At 62.5% G+C, this 18,543-nt stretch overlaps 1 protein-coding gene across 1 annotated transcript in view; it reads right to left on the reverse strand.

Moving 5' to 3' along the window:
- Nucleotides 1-18,543, reverse strand: part of NSD2 (nuclear receptor binding SET domain protein 2) — a 46,053-nt gene that overhangs the window by 16,507 nt on the left and 11,003 nt on the right. Inside the window, exons 2-9 of the mRNA XM_053672504.1 lie at nt 14,984-15,614; nt 13,098-13,260; nt 11,746-11,912; nt 10,837-11,301; nt 7,781-7,925; nt 5,461-5,579; nt 3,647-3,728; nt 2,412-2,536 (exon numbers count right to left, since the gene is read on the reverse strand). Of these exons, the coding sequence (XP_053528479.1) occupies nt 2,412-2,536; nt 3,647-3,728; nt 5,461-5,579; nt 7,781-7,925; nt 10,837-11,301; nt 11,746-11,912; nt 13,098-13,260; nt 14,984-15,580 (1,863 nt within the window). The 5' untranslated portion in view covers nt 15,581-15,614. The remainder of the gene's footprint in view (nt 1-2,411; nt 2,537-3,646; nt 3,729-5,460; nt 5,580-7,780; nt 7,926-10,836; nt 11,302-11,745; nt 11,913-13,097; nt 13,261-14,983; nt 15,615-18,543) is intronic.

Consider the following 18,543-nt stretch of genomic DNA (forward strand, 5'->3'; position numbering starts at 1 on the left):
TCCATGTGTCGATGACATGCCACCCACTGCAGGCGTCCTGGGAGGCTGCCCTGTGTTAAGAGCAGCAGCACAGGGCAGCGGAGTTCAAGTCCAGTTTGACTGATGTGGGCTCCCATAAAAGCTGTCACCAGCGAAGGTGAAAAAAATAAGTGTTTGCTCTACTAAGGGAACAAGAAACGGAGTTACAGAAACACTGCGGTCACATCAGCTGTCACAGGCCTCTGTCACACAGGTGTGCCGCACCCTGCTGTCTCTGCCCAAGTGCGCTGCCCGGCGCACACCCTTTTGAAAAGGGTTTAAACCTCAACATGATCTATCATGAATGAAATCCTCACCCCGTCCGCGTCCTCATTTGGGTCAACGGTGAAGGGAAGGAAAAGCATGAACACGCACAGGGCACAAGGCCCAAACGGGGGCCAGTCTGAAGCCCCGGGCGGCTCATCGGAGGCCTCAAACCCCACTGGCCAAGGCCCAGTGGGCAGCAGGGGGCTCACGCGGCTGCACTCTACCTCCCGGGCCCCAGGGCCCTCTGCGCGGCACACACCGGGAAGGGGCCCTGCGTGTGCATCCGTGACGTGCTGGGGTGGCAGCTGCCCATGCACCCGCAGGGCGTTTCAGCAGGAGCACGCTGTGCACACGGGCCCCAGTGGAGGACAGGGGCAGGGACAGATGCCAGCCTGCCGGCCAGGCCTCGGGCCACCCTCCCCGACCAGGGATGGACAGCACGCTGCCACCTGTGCCCTGCCTACCAGAGCCGGCAGCTGTGGGTTGAGCCTGCTGCAAACCCCGGGTAACGTGTCTGCTCCCCAAGTTAAAGAGCTGATAGTCCGTTAAATACGATGACTGCAAAACGCTTCCCAAGTCCAGAGCCAGTGTCTTGGCTGCAAAGACTCAACTCGTTAAAATGAATGTCGGGCCCTCGGGCTTGTCTGGCAGGCGTGTCTCCGCGCCGGGAGAGCGGCCCTAGTGCGCGCCCGGCTCCGCGGGGCTGGGGCCAGGCCTGAACAGCACGGGTTTTCCCGTGGACTGTGCTTGACGAGAGTGCAAGGGACACTCAACGGAACACGTGCCCCCAGGTGTGACGGTGCAAGAAGAGTCACTGAAAAGCCAACTCCACCGAAAGGGTCTGTGGAATGGAAACCTTTTATTTTTCGTGCTCCTGTTCAGAGCTATAGGCCACCTTTCCAGTCAACTCTTTAGGACGAGGAAAAGAAAACCTTCTGTACAGGATGTGCCTTCGAAGGCTCAGGAAGCTCCTGGGGCTCAGTGGAGGATTCTGACCGCACGCCGGGGTGTGCCGCGGCACCCGCACCCACACCCACACCCGTCAGAAAGCCCCAGCCTGCACTTGCGGGCAGCCGCTCCCCACGGCCCAGCTGGCCGGGGTCCCCGAGGAAGTGTCCCCAGAGGAGTGCCCTGGGTTTGCAGCCCGAGGACCCGGTCGGTGAGCTCAGGCCCCTCTGACCTCAGCGAACGAAGACCCTCACACACTGGAAGGCCTGCCCCTCGCTGAACGAGAGGGGAATTGAGGCTGGCAGAATGCCTGTCCCACTGGGGACCGTGGCAGAGACAGGGCAGAAGTGCCCCCTTCTGACCCAAAGGGCAGGGCACCTGTCCACTCCCTGCCCCACTATCCTGCACCGCAAAAGCCCGAAGTCAGCACCTCCTCATCGATACTCCAGAAACAGGACCCCTGTCTACGGTGGGGGAGGGGGAGGGAATCACAGGGACAAACAACAAGAAGCTAAAACCAGAAATAACCTCCGCGGGGAGCCACTGACGTCTGGAATCCCAGACTCCCTCTGGACCAAAAAAGGCGTTGAATCTGCATTCTGAGGCTATTTCTCATTTTGTTCCTCACGTGGCAAAGACTTGAGGTTTGCTGATGAAGTCTAGATGTCGAGACAAACGACAGTCACAGCCTCAGCTGCCGTGCAAGCAGGGAGCACAGGAGTCGCCGCCGTGCCAGGTTGGACTCACCTCCATGCTCCCGCCGCTAAGAGCGTGATGGAGTCGGAAGGGCCACGGAGGGCTGCGGCCCCGCAGCCACGTCCCTCGTGAGCCTCCGTCCAGAAGCCACAGGAACTGCACGAGCGTGTCTCAGTCCCCGTCCCCTGGGGCGGCCCGAGGACGGCGTCCCATCAGCGCCGCTCCCGCGGGCAGCACAGAGACCCGGGGACAGCAGGCCGTGCCCGTCTGGCGGCACGAGCACACACACTCGCACGCACACGTGTGCGAGTCCTCGCGTCTCGAGTGCTCGACTCGACTACGGCAGGACTTCTTCCCGTGTCTCGCGGCGTTTACAGTCGGGAGGGCCTGGAACTCGCCTGCGCTGTGGGCAGCGCGAGGCCGTGCTGAGCAGGTGCGGCCCGGGCAGCGCAGCCTCCGCCACCAGCCTACTACTACTTTACCTCGTTCTCAGTCACAGACGCCGCAGGAGACACGCTCTTGCTGAGCGCGAGCGCTGGGGACGCTGCCGTGGACGCCCGGTTCCGCTTCTTCAGGGGTTTGCACGCATCAGACAGGTGTTTCGTTGCTGCAAAAGAGTTTGGGTTTATAGAGTAAACAGGAGACGTGAAGCCCCCAGTCTCTTTCCTGCTCGATCAGCCAGGTTCTGGAGATGGCTCCCGTGCCGCACCACGAGCCTCGGTGCCCACCCCGCGGCGCAGGCGGACCGCCGCCAGGGCTCCGCGCCACAGCCCAGACCCATCACCCCTCAAAGAGGCTGTGTGCCCCTCTGAAGCCCGTGGTCTGGGCGTGCCCACAGCCCCCCCCATCGCGCATGGAAGCAGCCATCCCTTTTCTAGCACTGAGCGCCTGCTCAGTGTTCAAACTGCTCACCGATCGTTTTCTTAAGTCTGTTGCACTGATTTTTAAAAGCCATTCCTGCACCTCGGGCACCAAAACGAAGCCAGAGCCGTCACCAAAGCCAGTCACTCTCTGACCCTGGATGTTGTTTCCTTCCTACCTTAGAGCTGGACGCAGAAGCTCCCCCCCGTGAGCCTCCAGAGGGCCCACGGGGAGCAGCTGATGCACCTGCCCTTCCCACCCGACAGCTGTTCCTCACGCGTTTTAAGCTCAACTCCCGCACACGTGAAGCAGGAGCAGCGAGGCGTCGCCGGCGTCACCCGCACACGGGTGGAGGCTCAGATGCTGGGCAGCGGGTGCTGGGGCAACAAGCCGCCCCCGCGAGAGGCGGGCGCCTCTGCTCACACCCAGCACAGCCCGCGCTTCACTCGCTCACTCATGTCCTTGTTTGCTTTATCGGCATTAGAGACACAGCCATGTGTTGTGACACCTGTGGGTGCATCACTGGGTGATGCTTGTACAGGCCCTGGCCAGGGATCAAACCGGCCAGCGTGGCATGCGGGGCAGTACTTGAACCACCCAGGGCTGCAGCCACCAGCCAGGGCCCACAACTCTGCTGGGCAAACAATAAAGCCACACAGGAATCAGCAGCACGCAGCTGAGCTGTGCAGGCAGCTAAGCGTGAAGACGGCCGCGTCCCCAGTGTGCCGGGCTGCCGGGCACCTGTCCAGCCTCCCCAGGACTTGTGGCCTCCAAAGGCCCCGCACCCCAGCCCAGCTTCCCACCAGCTCCAGCCCAGGACTCCCGCCAAGAGCCCAGGGAGGTGCGGCCACATTACCTGCCTGGCTCTTCAGGGAGGAGGTCGCCTCCAGGGCCTTGCAGGGGCCTGATCGGGACGGTTTGTCAGCGACAGTCTCCCTCTGTTATTTAAAAATAAACAACTAAAATGCAGGAGGATGACGCAGAAGAAGGGAACAGAAGCGGTCTCCCAGCACGACCTCACACCGGCCGCTGAGAAGCAGCACGACAACCCGGCCCCTGGGAAGCACCAGGGACCCGCCACCAGCAGCCTCACGCTCTCCCCAGGACCCGAGCGCCACCCTGCCCAGCCCCTGCCAGCGTCCACACTGCCTGGGGCCTCACCAAGCCCGACCTGAACTGACCAGGGGCGGGGCTTTCAGTGTGCCCCCCACACTTCCTCCTGGGTTCTGGGGGTACGAGGGCAAGAGGACAGAGCCCTTCTCCAGGCTGCCCAAGCTGGAAAGTGGCGCCGGGCTGAATCAGTGCCAACACCGCCACGAGCTCACACGTTGAGGCCGTGCATCCGCAGAGAAGCTCCAGACAAGCCCCCACCCAGGCCGCCGACGAAGCAGCTGAACACGCACCCCTGGGGGCACCCCACCCGCACTTGGGGCTAGAACCAGGCGGGTGCTGCAGCCCACCCTCGGGGCCCAGCTGCCAGCCCGCAGGCCACGTCCCTGCACTGGCACCCTCACCCACCCCCCAGGACTGGGCCAAGGATGGGACTCCAGGGGCAGCCTCAGGGCTGTGGACGAGGTGCGCCTGGGACCGTGACCGCGGCACATGGGAGGGGCACCACCCGGGCACCACAGCAGACACCACTGTGTAGTGAGTGTGAGTTCCTGAACTGCCCGTTGACCGGGCACGTCTGCCCGGCTACTTAACGCAGATTTGAGATCACGACGCCAGCGCCTCGCTCTGGATGCTTCGCCTGCACGACGCTGCAAAGAGGCGCTTCTGCGCGCTCACTGCCGGGCACGGCCGCTCGCCCTCACAGGGGGCCGGAGCACCGCCTGCAGGCCCAGCCCGCCCCCTGAACTGCACAGACGAGTTTAAAGGCGGTGACGCGGGGCCACCTACGTGCACGGCGACCCGACCCCGTGTGACACTCCTTTCCACTCCTCCCAACGGAGTAGAGCAGGAAAGGAGCAGCTGCCTAAAGCTCCTCGGGAGGCCACGCCCACAGCCCCTCTCCATCCACAACAGCTGGACACCAGGCTCACAGGAACGGGCCACGCCCCCGCTGCCAGGACGGCGCCCCTGCCCTCAGTGCCAGCACCGCAGGGTGGCAACGAATGACCATGGCTTCCTCGGCCACGTGGACTTGGCCGGCGTCCCTGTCCTGAGGGCCCAGGGTAGGCTGTGCCCCCCAGGGGAGGTGGAACGTGCCAGAACCGCAAGGGCAGGCCGTGGCCCCAGCAGGCCTGAGCGGCTGCTTGGGAAGCCCACCGAACACCACGAGTCGCTGTCACATGAGTAGGCCGGTGACAGCCGCTCACAGACCACACCTCACCCCAGCTGTGGATGCTGCTGCTGAGACATCAGCGCCACTCTCAGCCCGAGTGACAAGCCCTAGAGATCTGGAGGTCGCTGCCCACGACCCACGGGGTCAGAACACCGGGCGCCACTGGAAGGGCAGCCAAGTCCCAGGGGCTCGGGCCGAGGGCCGGCGGGCACAGGCTGCAGCCTCCCTGGACACGCCCCGAGGAAGGTGAGCCCTGCCGGCGTGGGGAGAGCAAGAAGGCTGCCCCTCCTCTCCCCACCGCCCACCCTGGCAGAAGTCAGGGGCACAGCAACACCACAGGTCACACCGCACACGGCTCCCCAGCCAGGCCAACCCCAACGCAATACCTTCCGGAGGCCATGCTTGTCCGTCCTGAGTCTTTTCCTGGGCACGTCCTCAACTTCAGCATCTCCCGCAGGGTCCTGTGTCCTCTTTGGGTGGGCCCTCCTCCTCCCGTGGAAGTAACCTAGCAGTGGCATGGAAAACTCACATGAACACCCCCACGGGCCACAGGGGGCTCGCCAGCACCGGGGGCAGGGCCTGCAGCCGGCTGACTCCTGGGCCGCCCGGCAGAGAGCCAGCCGGCACCGGTCACACCGGACGCTGGGAAACCCGGGTCTGATCCGGAGCCGCAAGACTGCTACCTGCTCAGAGTACATTCCCATGGACTAGAGCGTTCATTTTCTTTTCTTTTTTTTTTTTTAATTAAATTTTATTTCGTTACTTTTCAAGTACATTTTTTTTATCTATTTCTCCCATCCCACCCCACCCCCCCAGGGTGTTCATTTTCAATGTGATCCGGTATTTTAAGAACTCCTTTTGCTTACTAACATTTCAAGACTGGTAGAATTTAAGTTGTACTTTAACAGATACACAACTTGCTCCACTTTATACAATTTCCTTAAAGCAGCCTCCCGCCCAATTAGCAAGTTCAGGGCTGTGCTCCCCACTTCCCTGTGCCACATGGGACCCCCCACCTCGGGAACCCACACAGGGACGGTGCGGGTGCAGGCACAGAGGGACGGCTAACCCACACACCAGGTTTACTGTGATGCACACCCCCCTCTCTGGCCCGGGGCTGACCCCAGATGGACCTAGCTGCCCATGGGGGGAGGCAGCGCCACCCAGGGACTTGGCATTGGGGTAGGGCGGGGCCCACAGCCAGCCATGACATCCGGAGTGCCCAGGCCGGGACACAGCGCCCCGCTGGCTACCAGGCCCAGACTGCCAGAGGGCAGCCTGCTGAATGGCCCGCCGAGCCCTACCCCGGTCATGGTCCCTGGGCTCCCAACAAGCCCCTGGGAAGAGGGCTGCGGGCAGCAGGCCTGCTCAGCACCCCCACGGCCAGCCACCCACTCGCAGACGCAGACAGGGCTGCGGACCCGCCACGGCAGCAGCCTAGGAGCCGCCCCGCCCCCAGAGGGGCGGCGGCTGCCACTGCCCACAGAAAGGTCAGCAAGGCTCCCTCTGAACTCCTGCACCCAGACAACAGGCAGCCGACACCACGGCTGCTATGCCTGTCGAGACCACCAGCGTGGGGTCTCTGACCGGGAGGCCAAAGGGCCTCCAGAGACGAGCCCACAGCTGACACCCTCGGGGTGGGGACTGGCCTCTGTCCTGGCCTCCCAGTGCCCACTGACCGTCCCGAATGCCCCAGTGTGGCACCGTCCCCGCTACACGGGCTCTCCGAGGGTGAGCAGGCCCTGGCTGCCGGCAAAGCCGACGCACTCTGAACCACGCCTCGGGCTGAGGGGGCGCCTGCTCAGCCCAGCGCACCCACGGTGGCAGCCCGGACCTCGGCCTCCCGGAGGGAACGCCAGGCCCCAAGCCACCTTGCACCGTGGACACAGGCCAGACTCGCATCAGGGCCACGAGACGGTCGATGTGCAGGGCCAGGGCACCCCATCCGTCCAGATGGACAGCTGTCTGGGGGTGTGCACGCGCAGAAACCCCCCAGGGAGCTCACCGCCCCGCCAGGCACTCGGCCAATGCACCCCTCGGGTCTCGCCCTCCTTCTAGGGGACCCTGAGCACACTCCACAGTCAGCCTCTGCAGAGCTTGTCAGTAACAGCCCCGGAGAGATGCAGCTTTCTCCACGTTACTTCTGATTTTTAAAAACACATTCACTGACTTCAGAGAGAAAGGGAGACACGGAGAGAGAGACGTTATTAGCTGGGTACCTCCCACGCGCACTCCTGACTGGGGACTGAAATGGCAACCTAGGCGTGTGCCCTGAGAGGGAACTGAACCTGTGACATTTTGGTGTAAAGGACGATGCTCCTACCAAGTGAGCCACACTGGCAAGGGTGTTTTTATTTTGCATTTTAAACTGAAACAGCCGGAGGCTGCCCACCCTGTGCGCTCTCCAACAGGCCAAGAAAGCCCCCCCGGGGCCAGAGCCCCGCCTGCTGGCCCCACCAGAGGTGCAGGCGCAGCCTCCCCAGGACACAGGCCTGAAGGCTGGCTGACCTTGCCAGTCCACTCGGGTGTAAGAGGGACCCGCAGGCCAGCCAGGTTGCAGGGAACCGCTCTCGGGACCCTGAGTAGGGACACGCAGCCAGCAGGGAAGGCTCTCTGTGAGCCTGCACACCCTGGCGGCTGGCACAACACTGTGGGTCAGAGTGGGGAGCGGACGCAGCCCCGCACACCCCGTGCCTCGGCCTTTACCGGCGTCTTCCTCGGAGGGGGGCAGGGCCAGCACGGCAAACTTCGTGGTGTAGCGGGCCTTTTGCTTCTCGCCGAGCATGCTCCACTGGGACCCCAGGAGCTCTTCGATCTCCTCCCCAGAGGCGTCCGGGTGCTCGGCCACCACCTGTGGGCACAAGTGGAGGGGCAGGTGAGGGGGCCGTGCACCCAAAACTCACCGGGTCTCACTGTGCACACGAGCCAATGCAGGGCCCCGCGGGACTGGCGGCCCCCCCGCCCCGTGCGCCCACGTGGCAAACGCTGCCACTGAAGCGGCAGAGAGAATTCATGCTCGAGGGGGGCGGAGGCCCAGGGAGACCCGCCCGTGGCACCAGTGTGTCACGTGGACACAGGAACCGGTGCACAGTGAGACGAAACTCGTTCCCAGTCCTTAATAATGACTGGGAGACAGAGGGATTTGGGAGACAGTTTTCTAGGCTTCCTACAAAAGTCAGCTGCACCCCAAGTCCCCTGGGAACAGGGCCTCGGCACGTGGGCCTGGCCTGCTGCCCCGGCAGCCAGGGCGCCCGCCCCACGCCTGCGGGTACGCGGGGGGTGCTGGCCTCAGACGCCGGTGCTGTACCCCCCCAGCCTGGGGAAGGCTCTCCTGGGCCCAGCCCCAGCCCCCGAGAGGGGCTCTCACGCTCCTGCCCCGCACGGGAGGCAGAAGCACTGACAGCCCTGGAAACAAGAGCGTCTGGAAGGTGGAGGAGACCCTTCGAAGGCGGAAAACTCGGGCTTGGAACGACCACCACCTGCTGAATCACTGCTGCACGGCAGCCTTTGGGCGTCTGCAGTGGCCTGGCCTCCCATGGGGACGTCCCCACTGCCACCAGGGTGGTGAACACACTCTGCCCAGCCTCTCCGAGGCTGTCTCCGTGCACTGTGAGTGCCGCCCAGCCCCGTCCCAGCCCTGCCAGCTCTGCCGCACAGACTAACAAGCAACCGCCACAAACCACCGGGAGCCAGCGGCTGCCAGGAGCAAAGCACATTTCTCGTTGGCAAGGAGGACACAGGAAGCTGGACCCCAGCAACCAAACGTGCTGCCCGTCACCATCTCCTATCAAGTGACCCTACAAACAAAAGCAGGGGCCAGTAGGCAGAGGGGACGCCCACCCAGTCCTGTCCCTCATGCTGACCACCGGCTATCACCCGACAGCCTCTCAGAAACAGCCTTGGGTGTCTTGAGCCACCAGTCCTGGAATAGAGACCAGCCCAGGGAGACCAGACTGAGCTACAGGGCAGACCGGGCACAGTGGCCCCAGTTCACGATCACGATCAGAATTACGGCAGAGCCAGCACAGACTCGCGGTAACCAGTCACCGAGGCTGGCAGAGGGCAGCCTGGCAGTCACTCTTTTCTGATAAGGACGAGGACCAGCCAGCGCTAGACCCTGGAGGCCAGCAGGGCAGGCAGGGCTCCCACTGAGCAGGACAGAACCCCCACGGTGTGCTGCGGCTCGCTTCTGCCCTCTGCGGGGCGTCCAGGGCAGGCTCTGGGGGCGCCGGGCGGAAGGGCTCCAGGCCAGTGCGCTGTGCCACGCAGCTGCCCCGCTGACTGGGACGCGGCCCCCAGCAGCACCTCCTTGTGGGCGCACTGGCCACCCAGGCCCTCCGGCACTCGGCCCTCCCCAAGGCCCCTTTCCTGCGGCTGCGGCTGCGGCTCACTGTGTGAGCTGCAACCACGGAGGTCCCCTTCACGGGGGGGGGTCATCCCAGGCTCGCACGTCTTCCCTGTAATGGAGTCCCACCCTGGGGTGTGATCAGTTTGGCTTAAGACACCCTCCCCTCTCCGAGTGTGACAATGCTGTCCCACAGGGGCCACAGTGTGACTTCACCGGTGCGGCGCAGGGCCATCTTGCGCCCCTCCCCACCTGCTGCCACACACACAAGTCCACTCGGGGCTCCCCGGGCTGTGTCACTGCCTGAGTGTCCCCGACACACAGGGCGGGTTCCCAGTGGCAGGCCCTCCCCACAGCCCTGTCCTCGGGCCACGCTGCTCTGCCAGTGGGGCTGCGACTGGCCACGCCCATGGCCCAGAGCCTCCCCACCCAGGAGGGCCACCTCGGCTCAGCTGGGCCCGCTTCCCTGTTAAAGCTGCTCTTCCCCAAAGTCCCCTGTGCTCTGTCACATTGATGCCACGGTGCCTTTCTAACACGACACCTCCAGCGACCGCCGCGGGTGCTGCCCCACACCCAGCAGCCTAGAGAACTCGGGCTCCAGCGAGACACCTCCTGTAGGCGCCCCAAGCCCTGCACACGGACCTCTGCAGACAGCGCCAGCTCTCTCCTGCACGATCGCACCTTCCTGGTTTTTCTTATCTTACTGCACTGGCCAGTCTTTCACTACAATACCTTCCACAAGAGGGGACAGAGAGGCACAGGAAATGCTTCTGACCTCGCACCAACAGGTGTGACGTGTGCTCAGAGGTTGTGAGAGAAACCCTTGACCAAATCAAGGGCGTCCGTGCCCAGTCCTGGGCTGCGTGCAAACTATGTGTCGGAGAGCGATGGGTGTCAACGAATACCTCTCCCACCGATCAAGACAAGCATCGAGCCTGCGACGGCAAATCACAATGACAAGCCCCTCACTGGGACAGGGAGCAAAGGGCCCACCCCTCAGCTCTGCACAAGGGAACCAGCCGTCACCGGGGCCAGCAGGCCACACCCCCCACAGACACCAGTGAGGACCCTGCTCGAACGTTCGCACCGCTGCCCTGTGAAGTATCGTGGGGACGGGTGCTCAGCAGACAAGGACTCACGGGCACGTGGGTCAGTAACTCGGGCCAGCCCAGCCTCAGCCCCGACGCAGCCCCTGGGGGGCCCTGCCCCCTACACGGGAGCCGTGTCTTCACCCAGGACAGCCCAGCAGAAGCCACGGCCCAGTGCCTGGGGCCCCCTCAGCACCACAAGCAGGGAGGCTGTGGTGACCACAGCTACTTGTTCGGTCCGAATCGGCACAGGGCTCACTACAGACGGCTCCTCAGACACACGCTCCCCCACCCCAAAGGGGGCAACCCCCACACCGAGCAGCACCCACCTCGTCCCGGTGCTTCTGACAGAACACCAGGAACTGGGAGGCAGCGTCCCCCTTCCTGCTCCGCGGTGTGGCGGCCACGGCCTTCTTCCGCCCGGGGACCACGCTCGCCCCTCTCCTGGGGTCGGCCTCCGCCGCCTTCTGAGCCGCTGTCACCGCTGTGGAGCCGCTGTCCTGGCCGTCAACAGGGCGAGCCAGCTTCGCCCTCCCCCTTCTCTTGACAGCGGTGCCCTCTTCTTTCCGGGGCCTGGGGGCCCCAGCAGTGACTCCCACAGGCCCTGGCGCCGGCACCTCGTCCAGCACGCCCGCCTCCTTGGCCACGTGCGGGTTCAGGTGGAGCTGGCCCCCGACGTAGAGGAAGGTGAACTTGGCCCTCCGCTCCTCCAGGGGCATGCCCGCGGCCTCCGCGGCCTGGCGGAGCCCCGTCTCCCACTGTGCTCGCAGTCTCCCCGCGATGGGCTTCAGCAGCTGCAAAGGGGGCGCAGGGCCGTGGTGAGTCTCACTGTGGACACACACGCTGACCCACTTTCAAGGATGCTTTTAGGATGTCACACAAATTTAGAAATCAAAAACTATAAAAACCAATTAACTTGAGGGTTTTACGTGGAGCTCAGCCCCATAAATGTTTCTTTAAGCTAGAAATAAATTCAATCACACTAACTAATGTAAATACAGACACATGCAATATATTACACATGTTATCTATTTACACAGCCATAAAGAGAAATAAAAATTACAAGGCAAGTTATATCTGGGAGTCATCGACGAGTAAGAAACCTGTCGTATGTTCTAACACAGCCTGCTTAGGAGTCTTCGCACTATTTCAAGCAACCGTAACGTCAAGACAAGGTGAGCAATTAAGAATAAACATCAAACTCGTGCTGTGGCATTGGGGTCGGGAGCGTCCACCACCTTGATTTTCTCCGCTTTCGTGGGCGCCTGCCTGGCGCTCTCCTGGCACAACTTCTCGAACTGCGCTTCCCCTTCGAAGGCCACCAGGCTCTTCTCGAACACCCAGGCCCTCTCGGGGGCGTCGCCGAAGAACTGGACGTGGTACTGGCGGGCACTCTTTTTCTGACCTGGGTTCAGAACAGAGCGTTGCGGTTGGAGAGGGAGAACTCACTGAGCGCGGGCGCGAAGCGCAGTCCCTGGTGCCGACGGCCGCCCTCGGCCCGACCTGCTCCCTCGCCTGCGCCGAGGAAGGACAGCCGGGTCAGGCTCGGGCTGCCCGGGAAAGAGAGCTGACCGAATCCCTCCGTCACCTCCCCACGTCCCCAGACCCGCTGAGGAAGATTCCAAACGAGCACCACCAGAGAGGCCGTCACACAAGGGCCATTTGACTGAGGAGACAAGACCACAGTGCAGGGAGCCAGCGGGGCTCAGAGACCTGGGCACAAAGCCCGCCCTGCCTCCCACCCACGGCAGCACTCGGAGGCACGGAGGGCGGCCACGGGCCCAGAGGAGCCCGAGGGGCCCACTCGAGGGAAGAGACGCCCGGCCCCCAAGCCCAGGGAAGGGTCCTGGGTAGGGGTGAGGCGGAAGGGGGGCGAAAAGGAGGAAGTGGGCCGCACGGTCAGACCTCTGTGCCAGCGGCGAGTAAGGGTCTCCGCCAGGAACCCGAGTCCCTTCCCTCATACAGAGCACTGGCCACCAGAGATCGGGAGACGCTAGTCAACAGGCAACCAAGCCCTCAAAAGTGAGCTGAGAGCCCCCCCCACAAGCACACACGGGCCGCAGGCCACTCGGGGGCCGCTCCCTCCAACACAGGCCGCCAGACACACCGACACAGGCTCTGCACAGCCCCAGAAGCAGCAGGAGGGGGTGCCCCCCAGACTCACTTGCTGACCACAGAAAGACAAAGAGCCTTAAAAGTTTTAAAGGATGGCCCTGACCAGCATGACTCAGTGGGCTGAGCATCATCCTGCAAAGTGAAGGGTCACTGGTCGCTGGTTCGATTCCCAGTCAGGGCACATGCCTGGGCTGTGGGCCAGGTCCCCAGTAGGGGGCGTGTGAGAGACGACCACACGCTGATGCTTCTCTCCTCTGTCTCCCTCCCTTCCTCTCTCTCTAAAAACAAAGAGACAACATCATGAAGCCAAGGTTGTAAACTAGTGGCTCAGACCTGAATCCTGAGTAAGTTAAAAAAAAGGCTAAAGCGGCAAATTTCAAGGCACGTTTGAACACGGTGAAGAGAGAGGAACTGCAGTCGGGCTGTGGAAGGCGGAGCGAGGAGGCAGCGGGGCCGCGAGCCCCCGACGCCGTACCTTTAAGCTTGGTGTAGCTGTCCAGGAGGGGGTCGGCAGAGACCATGCACGGCCACCACGGGTACCCGGACACCTTGGACCACACCAGGTCGCCGACGCTGTACTTCAGCAGGCGGTCTCGTTCTCTGCTGGCGCTCGGACAGGGCTCCCTCGCAGCCGGGGTCTGGACGTGAACAGGAGACGTCTGCTGGGATACCCGAAACCACCCCTCGGGCTGGCCCTGTCCAGCGGGTCCCAGTGAGGATTAACCGGCAGGAGCTTCCCCCACCGGCACCCCCACCGTGGTCAGACCGCAGCCCGACACACCACTGAGAGGGCCTCTCCCACCCGCCGCCCGGGGGCAGGCCCGGCGCCTGCAGAGCCCGTCTCACGTCACCACGATGGCCCCCTACGTCAACTCCCGGCCAGGCACGTGGCCTTGATAGCACCTCACTCAGCTGGTCAGAGGGCTCCCTGGAGCCCCACCACCCAGCACATGCCTCAGCCAGGGTGGCAGGACGCCAGCAGGCCTGGCAATGAGTGACAGGAGTCCTGGGGCCTGGACCTCAGTCCCCCTGCCCCGGAACGCAGGTGGTCTGGGACTGCAGGCCTGACTCAGGCCACCTGCTGCCCGGTGCCCCATTCTGCAAGGGGACAGGCAGTGAGTGTGGCCCTGGCCTCTTCCTGGGTGTGAATCCCAGGCCCCCGGGAGCCCCTTCCTGGGCCAACCACAGGACTTCATTCTCGGAGCTCAGCGTGCTGGGCAGGGGGCTGGCACCTGGCACACTCTCGGCCCCCAGGCGAGTCCGCAGCCTCACGTTACTGTGTGTTTTCAGCCCCATGACACACCCATGGGGACAGGTGTCAGGGTTCCCACCCTGAAGGAGGAAAGTCAGAACCCAGGGAATGTGCCCATCTGGGCAAAACCAGGGGGCGGGGCTGGGAGCTGCTGGCACCCGCCTCTTCCCCACTGAGCTGCCCACGGCCACGGGCACCTCCAGAACCACCATCAGCCTCGCTGTTTCAGAAACTCACCGTTATAATTACACTAGCGAGACCAAAGCAGGCCCTGAGCACTGAAAAAGGCATTTTTAAACTTCAAACTCCTTCATTATTTTAATAACTTCAAGGAAACTTTGGCCATTTCCTCTCCTACCTGTGGAAACTGTAACTAAAAGTCTTTGATCGTATTTCAAACTGCACATTCCAACTTTGTTACCCCAACACCAGCTCGAACCAGTCTCAGCTGTCCCACCCCGACTCCTGCGGGTGGGCACACGAGGCTGTCACTAGGCCACCAGGGTGGGCAGGGAGGCTGTGGCGCCCTTCCGGGTCCCTTCGGCCGCAGCCAAGGCTCCCTGGCTGCCTTGCTCGGCCCGTGCTCACCCAAGCAGGGCCACCCTGGGTCACTTTAAGACATGAGGACGTGAAGCCCCGCCGCGCTCCTGCGGGGAGGGCAGGGCTCGCACTGCTGCCTCTGACAGGCAGGCACCGGACGCCGGGCGGAGACGCAGCCCGGCCCTGTGCCGCGGGGCAGCGGGGTTGCCGAGGGGCAGCCACACTGAGTCCTCGGGTGGGGCAAGCCTGAGAGGCCCCTCCAGGCGTCAGTGCACCTCCACTGCCAGGAGGAGGCCAGGAACTCAGAGAGCGGTGTGACCTCTTTGTGCTACTTTGACCTTGTGGACAACGCTGACCCCCTCAGGCCTCACAGTGGCTCCGCAACACCTGCCCCCGTAAGGCCAGAAGGAGGCCCCGCGGGGGCTTCCTGGATCCACGCCCACAGTCCACGCAGACGCTGGGGACCCTCCCTGCTCCTCCCCGGCCCGAGGCAGCGTCCTCCGGACGCTCCTGGGTGGAGAGCTGTGTCTGCACCATCTCTGCCCCCGGGCAGAGCCCCTCCTAGGTACCTTCCTGTCCGAGGGGCTGGAGGTCTCCGGCACGACGGCGGCTTCCGCAAGGCCCTGCTCCAGGAAGGAGTCGTACTTTATGCTCCTCTTCCTGCTCCTCCTCGCCTTGCTTTCTGGTTTCTGTCCACTGTCTTCAGACGGGGACACAGCAGCAGGGCCGCCCCCACAAATGGAAGACTCAAAGAGAGGCTTCCCGTTCATGTAGGTCTTGGTGATTTTCAGCTTGATCTCTGGAGAGCCGTTTTTGGTGGGGCTAGCACTGGGTGGGGTCCCCGCCCCTCTCCCTTCCGGGGACTCGAATCGCAGTTTGGCGTCCTGAGCACTAGGGTCCCCATTGAACACGCGGGAGGTCAGGTCTCTCAGCCTCTCCGCCGGGAGAAAGGGCAGTGCGTCGTGGCCGTTGAACTTCTGCATGACGCCCTCCCGCAGACCGGTGGACAGCTGCGCTTTGCCAAGGAGCACGGAGCACTCACGGCTCACCTCGCAGCCCGGGCTCTTCCCGGCGCTGCCGCCGAGGGCCTCGGGGGCCTGCTTCATCCTCACGCACGTGACGGCTTTCTGCACCGAGACGGGGCTTTTTCTGATGCTCAATTCCATGCAGTCCAGGTGCTTCCGTGCTTAGAACACTACACTGTTAGGGAGCAAACAGAGAGAAACACCGCGTTTAAAGCCCAGCACGGGTACCCACATCCCGACAGCACTGCGGGTTTGCTTCGCTTTTTCAAGTCACCTCACGATGACTGGACAGTGATCTACGTCACAGGAGGCGGCTCCAACACGAAACTACAAAGCGGTAAAGCTGGAGGAGAGAAGAGAACACAAAAGCCAGGCTCCACCTCTCGGGTTGGGCCACCCCCTCTCGTCGTCGAGGGGACGGGGACACTGCGTCCAACCTGCTTCGTCACTCCGAAGGGGACACCATCGGCTGCCCCTGCGCCTGCGAGGGGCGGCCGACACAGAGTGGGCCTGTTGCAGCCGAGGCAGCCCCCCAGGCAGAGGCGCACCGACAGGCACAGACCACCCGAGAGCAAAGTCGGAAGCCAGATGCTCCTTGCCCTGGCTGGTGTAGCTCAGTGGACTGACCACCAGCCAGAGAACCAGAAGGTTGCTGGTTTGACTCCCAGTCAGGGCACATGCCTGAGCTGTGGGCCGGGTCCCCAGATGGGGGCACGCGAGAGGCAACCGATCAATGTCTCGCTCATATGTTGATGTGTCTCTCCCTCCCTTCCCCTCTCTCTAAAAAGAAATAAAATCCCAAATTAAGAAAACACAGATGCTCCAGTGCCTGGCACACCACCAGTGCCAGACTGGTGAAGGAGCTGAGCGCCAGAAAGGGAGGCAGCTGCCCGCCTGAGTCCAGGTGTGGGCCTGGCCAGCGCAGCCCCCAGCCCCGCCCAGGCCTAACCTAAAGGCTGTGAAGGGAGGGGCCAAACGCCTGATAGAGCTGCCCCCCATCACTGAGGGCAATGCCCCAGTGCCCTCACGGGCCCCTGGGCCCACCTGCAGAGACCCCTCTGGCTGCACTGTCCCCGTGGGCATCTTCGAGGACCAGCCACTGTCCCCTGTGAAGGGCCAAAACCCCAAAGGGCAGCCAGACAGAGTGCAGGCACCCATAGCAGTGGGGGTCACCCACTAAGAGGGCCTCGGGACAGCCACCGGGAGGCCCAGCACAGCTGGGGGTGGGGGACACATACCAGAAGCACCTGAGGCCGGGGAGGTAGGGGTGAGGCCTGCGACACATGAAGAACAGCTCCAGCTGGGGATGGCTGGGCTGCCCACGGACACCCGGCCTGTCTGCACGAGGTTCTGCCGGCCACCAGGCGGCAGCTGCTCCCGCCAAAGGAGGGGCAAGGATGTGGGCACCCTCGCAGGCGTGCAAAGCTCTCCAGCAAAGCACCGCCCGGGGCAGCGGCCAGCTGTGTGGCGGGGGAGACACCCAAGGCTGTGGGGCCTGCCACCTACGGTTCCCACAGGAGCAGCAGGGTGGGCAGGACAGCGGGGGTGGGGGGGTGGCCAGGAAAAGAAGCAAACAGCGACAGCCCCGGTCAGGGCAGCGTCACACGCACAGGGCCACCTCCCAGCCCTGGGACACACGGAAGACTGTGCCTCGCAACTCACGCCTACTCCAGGGGTGAGGCAGGGTGGTCCCTGCTGCAGCCCCAACAGGGTGAAAGCCGCCCCGGCTGAGGCAGCCGGGCCAGCGAAGGAACCGGAGGGCACACTTGTTCCTGGGAAGGAGGAAATAAAACTGTCTTTTGTTCACAGGTAACGTGATTGGCTCACATATGTAGGAAATCTCAAAGAATCCAAAACAAAATCCTGGGATTAATAAGTAATATGGCAAAGGTTCAGGCCAACACACAGAAGTCAATCAGACGCCTGCTCGCCGGCTGTGAGCAAGCAGAAGTGTAAATCAAACTTACAACGTACACTAGCGCCCCCCAAAATTGAGCGCTTCGGAACAAATCTAACTGAAAGCGAACAAGACCTGCCAGGAGGAAACAATGAAAGTCTGATAAGCAAAACCAGAGAAACATGGAGGCGCAAAGACACCCGCGTTTACGGACAGAAGACTCAGTGCGGCCAGGACGCCAGTCCTCCCCAGCGTGGCCTACAGGTCACACGCAACCCCAGTCCAAACCAACAAGTTATTCTGTGGATCCAACAAGCGGATTTTAAACTTGACGTGGTGGCGAAAAGCCCCAAACAGCCAACACAACATGAAGGATGAGAACAAAGCAGCGCCTGGCACCACGGCCCCCAGACGTGCTGTGAAGGCGCCGTCCCCAAGGCAGGGAGGTGTCAGCAGGAGAGCAGACAGACCACGGCCCGTGCATCTCAGCCAAAGTGTGCAGGCTCGCACAACAAACTGCATGTCCCCACCTTTTCCCTCCCTCTCTTTCTTCCTCTCTAAAATAAATAATTTAAAAAAAAAGATACGTAAGTAAGTAGAACAAACAGTTTTTAATAATAAATAATGCCCTGCCAACTGGAGCCTTCCCACATGAAGAACTATATCCCCCTTCTAATTAAATCTTTAAAAAATAATTAACTAATAATTTAAAAAATTAAAACCCCGGTGTAGCTAGGGATTAACGACAGTTTCCACCAACCACAAAAAACCCCCCCACTGTCCCATCAGAACGGCCCAACCCCAGAATGCTGACCAGGACCTGCAGAGGCAGGGTCGCCACTCAGCACTGATGGGGCGGGGGCAGTGCGGTGACTTCGTTTGTTTGTTTGTAAGTAACTCAGAGCAGGGGAGGGAGAGAAGAGAGAGAGAGAGAGAGGAAGGAAGGGGGGAGGGAGGGAGAGACAGACAGACCGACAGACAGACATCCATTCGTTGTCCCACTTACTCATGGTGGACCCCTGCATGTGCCCTGACCAGGGATCAAACCTGCCACCTCGGTGTAGCAGGACCACATTCTGACCACCTGAGCTACCCGGCCGGGGCAGTGCAGTGACCGTGGTGGTTTCTTACACAGCCCACACTTGCCACACAGTCCGGAGGCCACTCTCCACCGTAAATACCTGAGCGAGCTGGCAACACACGTCCA

This window comes from Artibeus jamaicensis, unplaced genomic scaffold (genome assembly GCF_021234435.1).
Source record: "Artibeus jamaicensis isolate MK-2021 breed Jamaican fruit bat unplaced genomic scaffold, CSHL_Jam_final contig_76, whole genome shotgun sequence".
Lineage (NCBI taxonomy): Eukaryota > Metazoa > Chordata > Mammalia > Chiroptera > Phyllostomidae > Artibeus > Artibeus jamaicensis.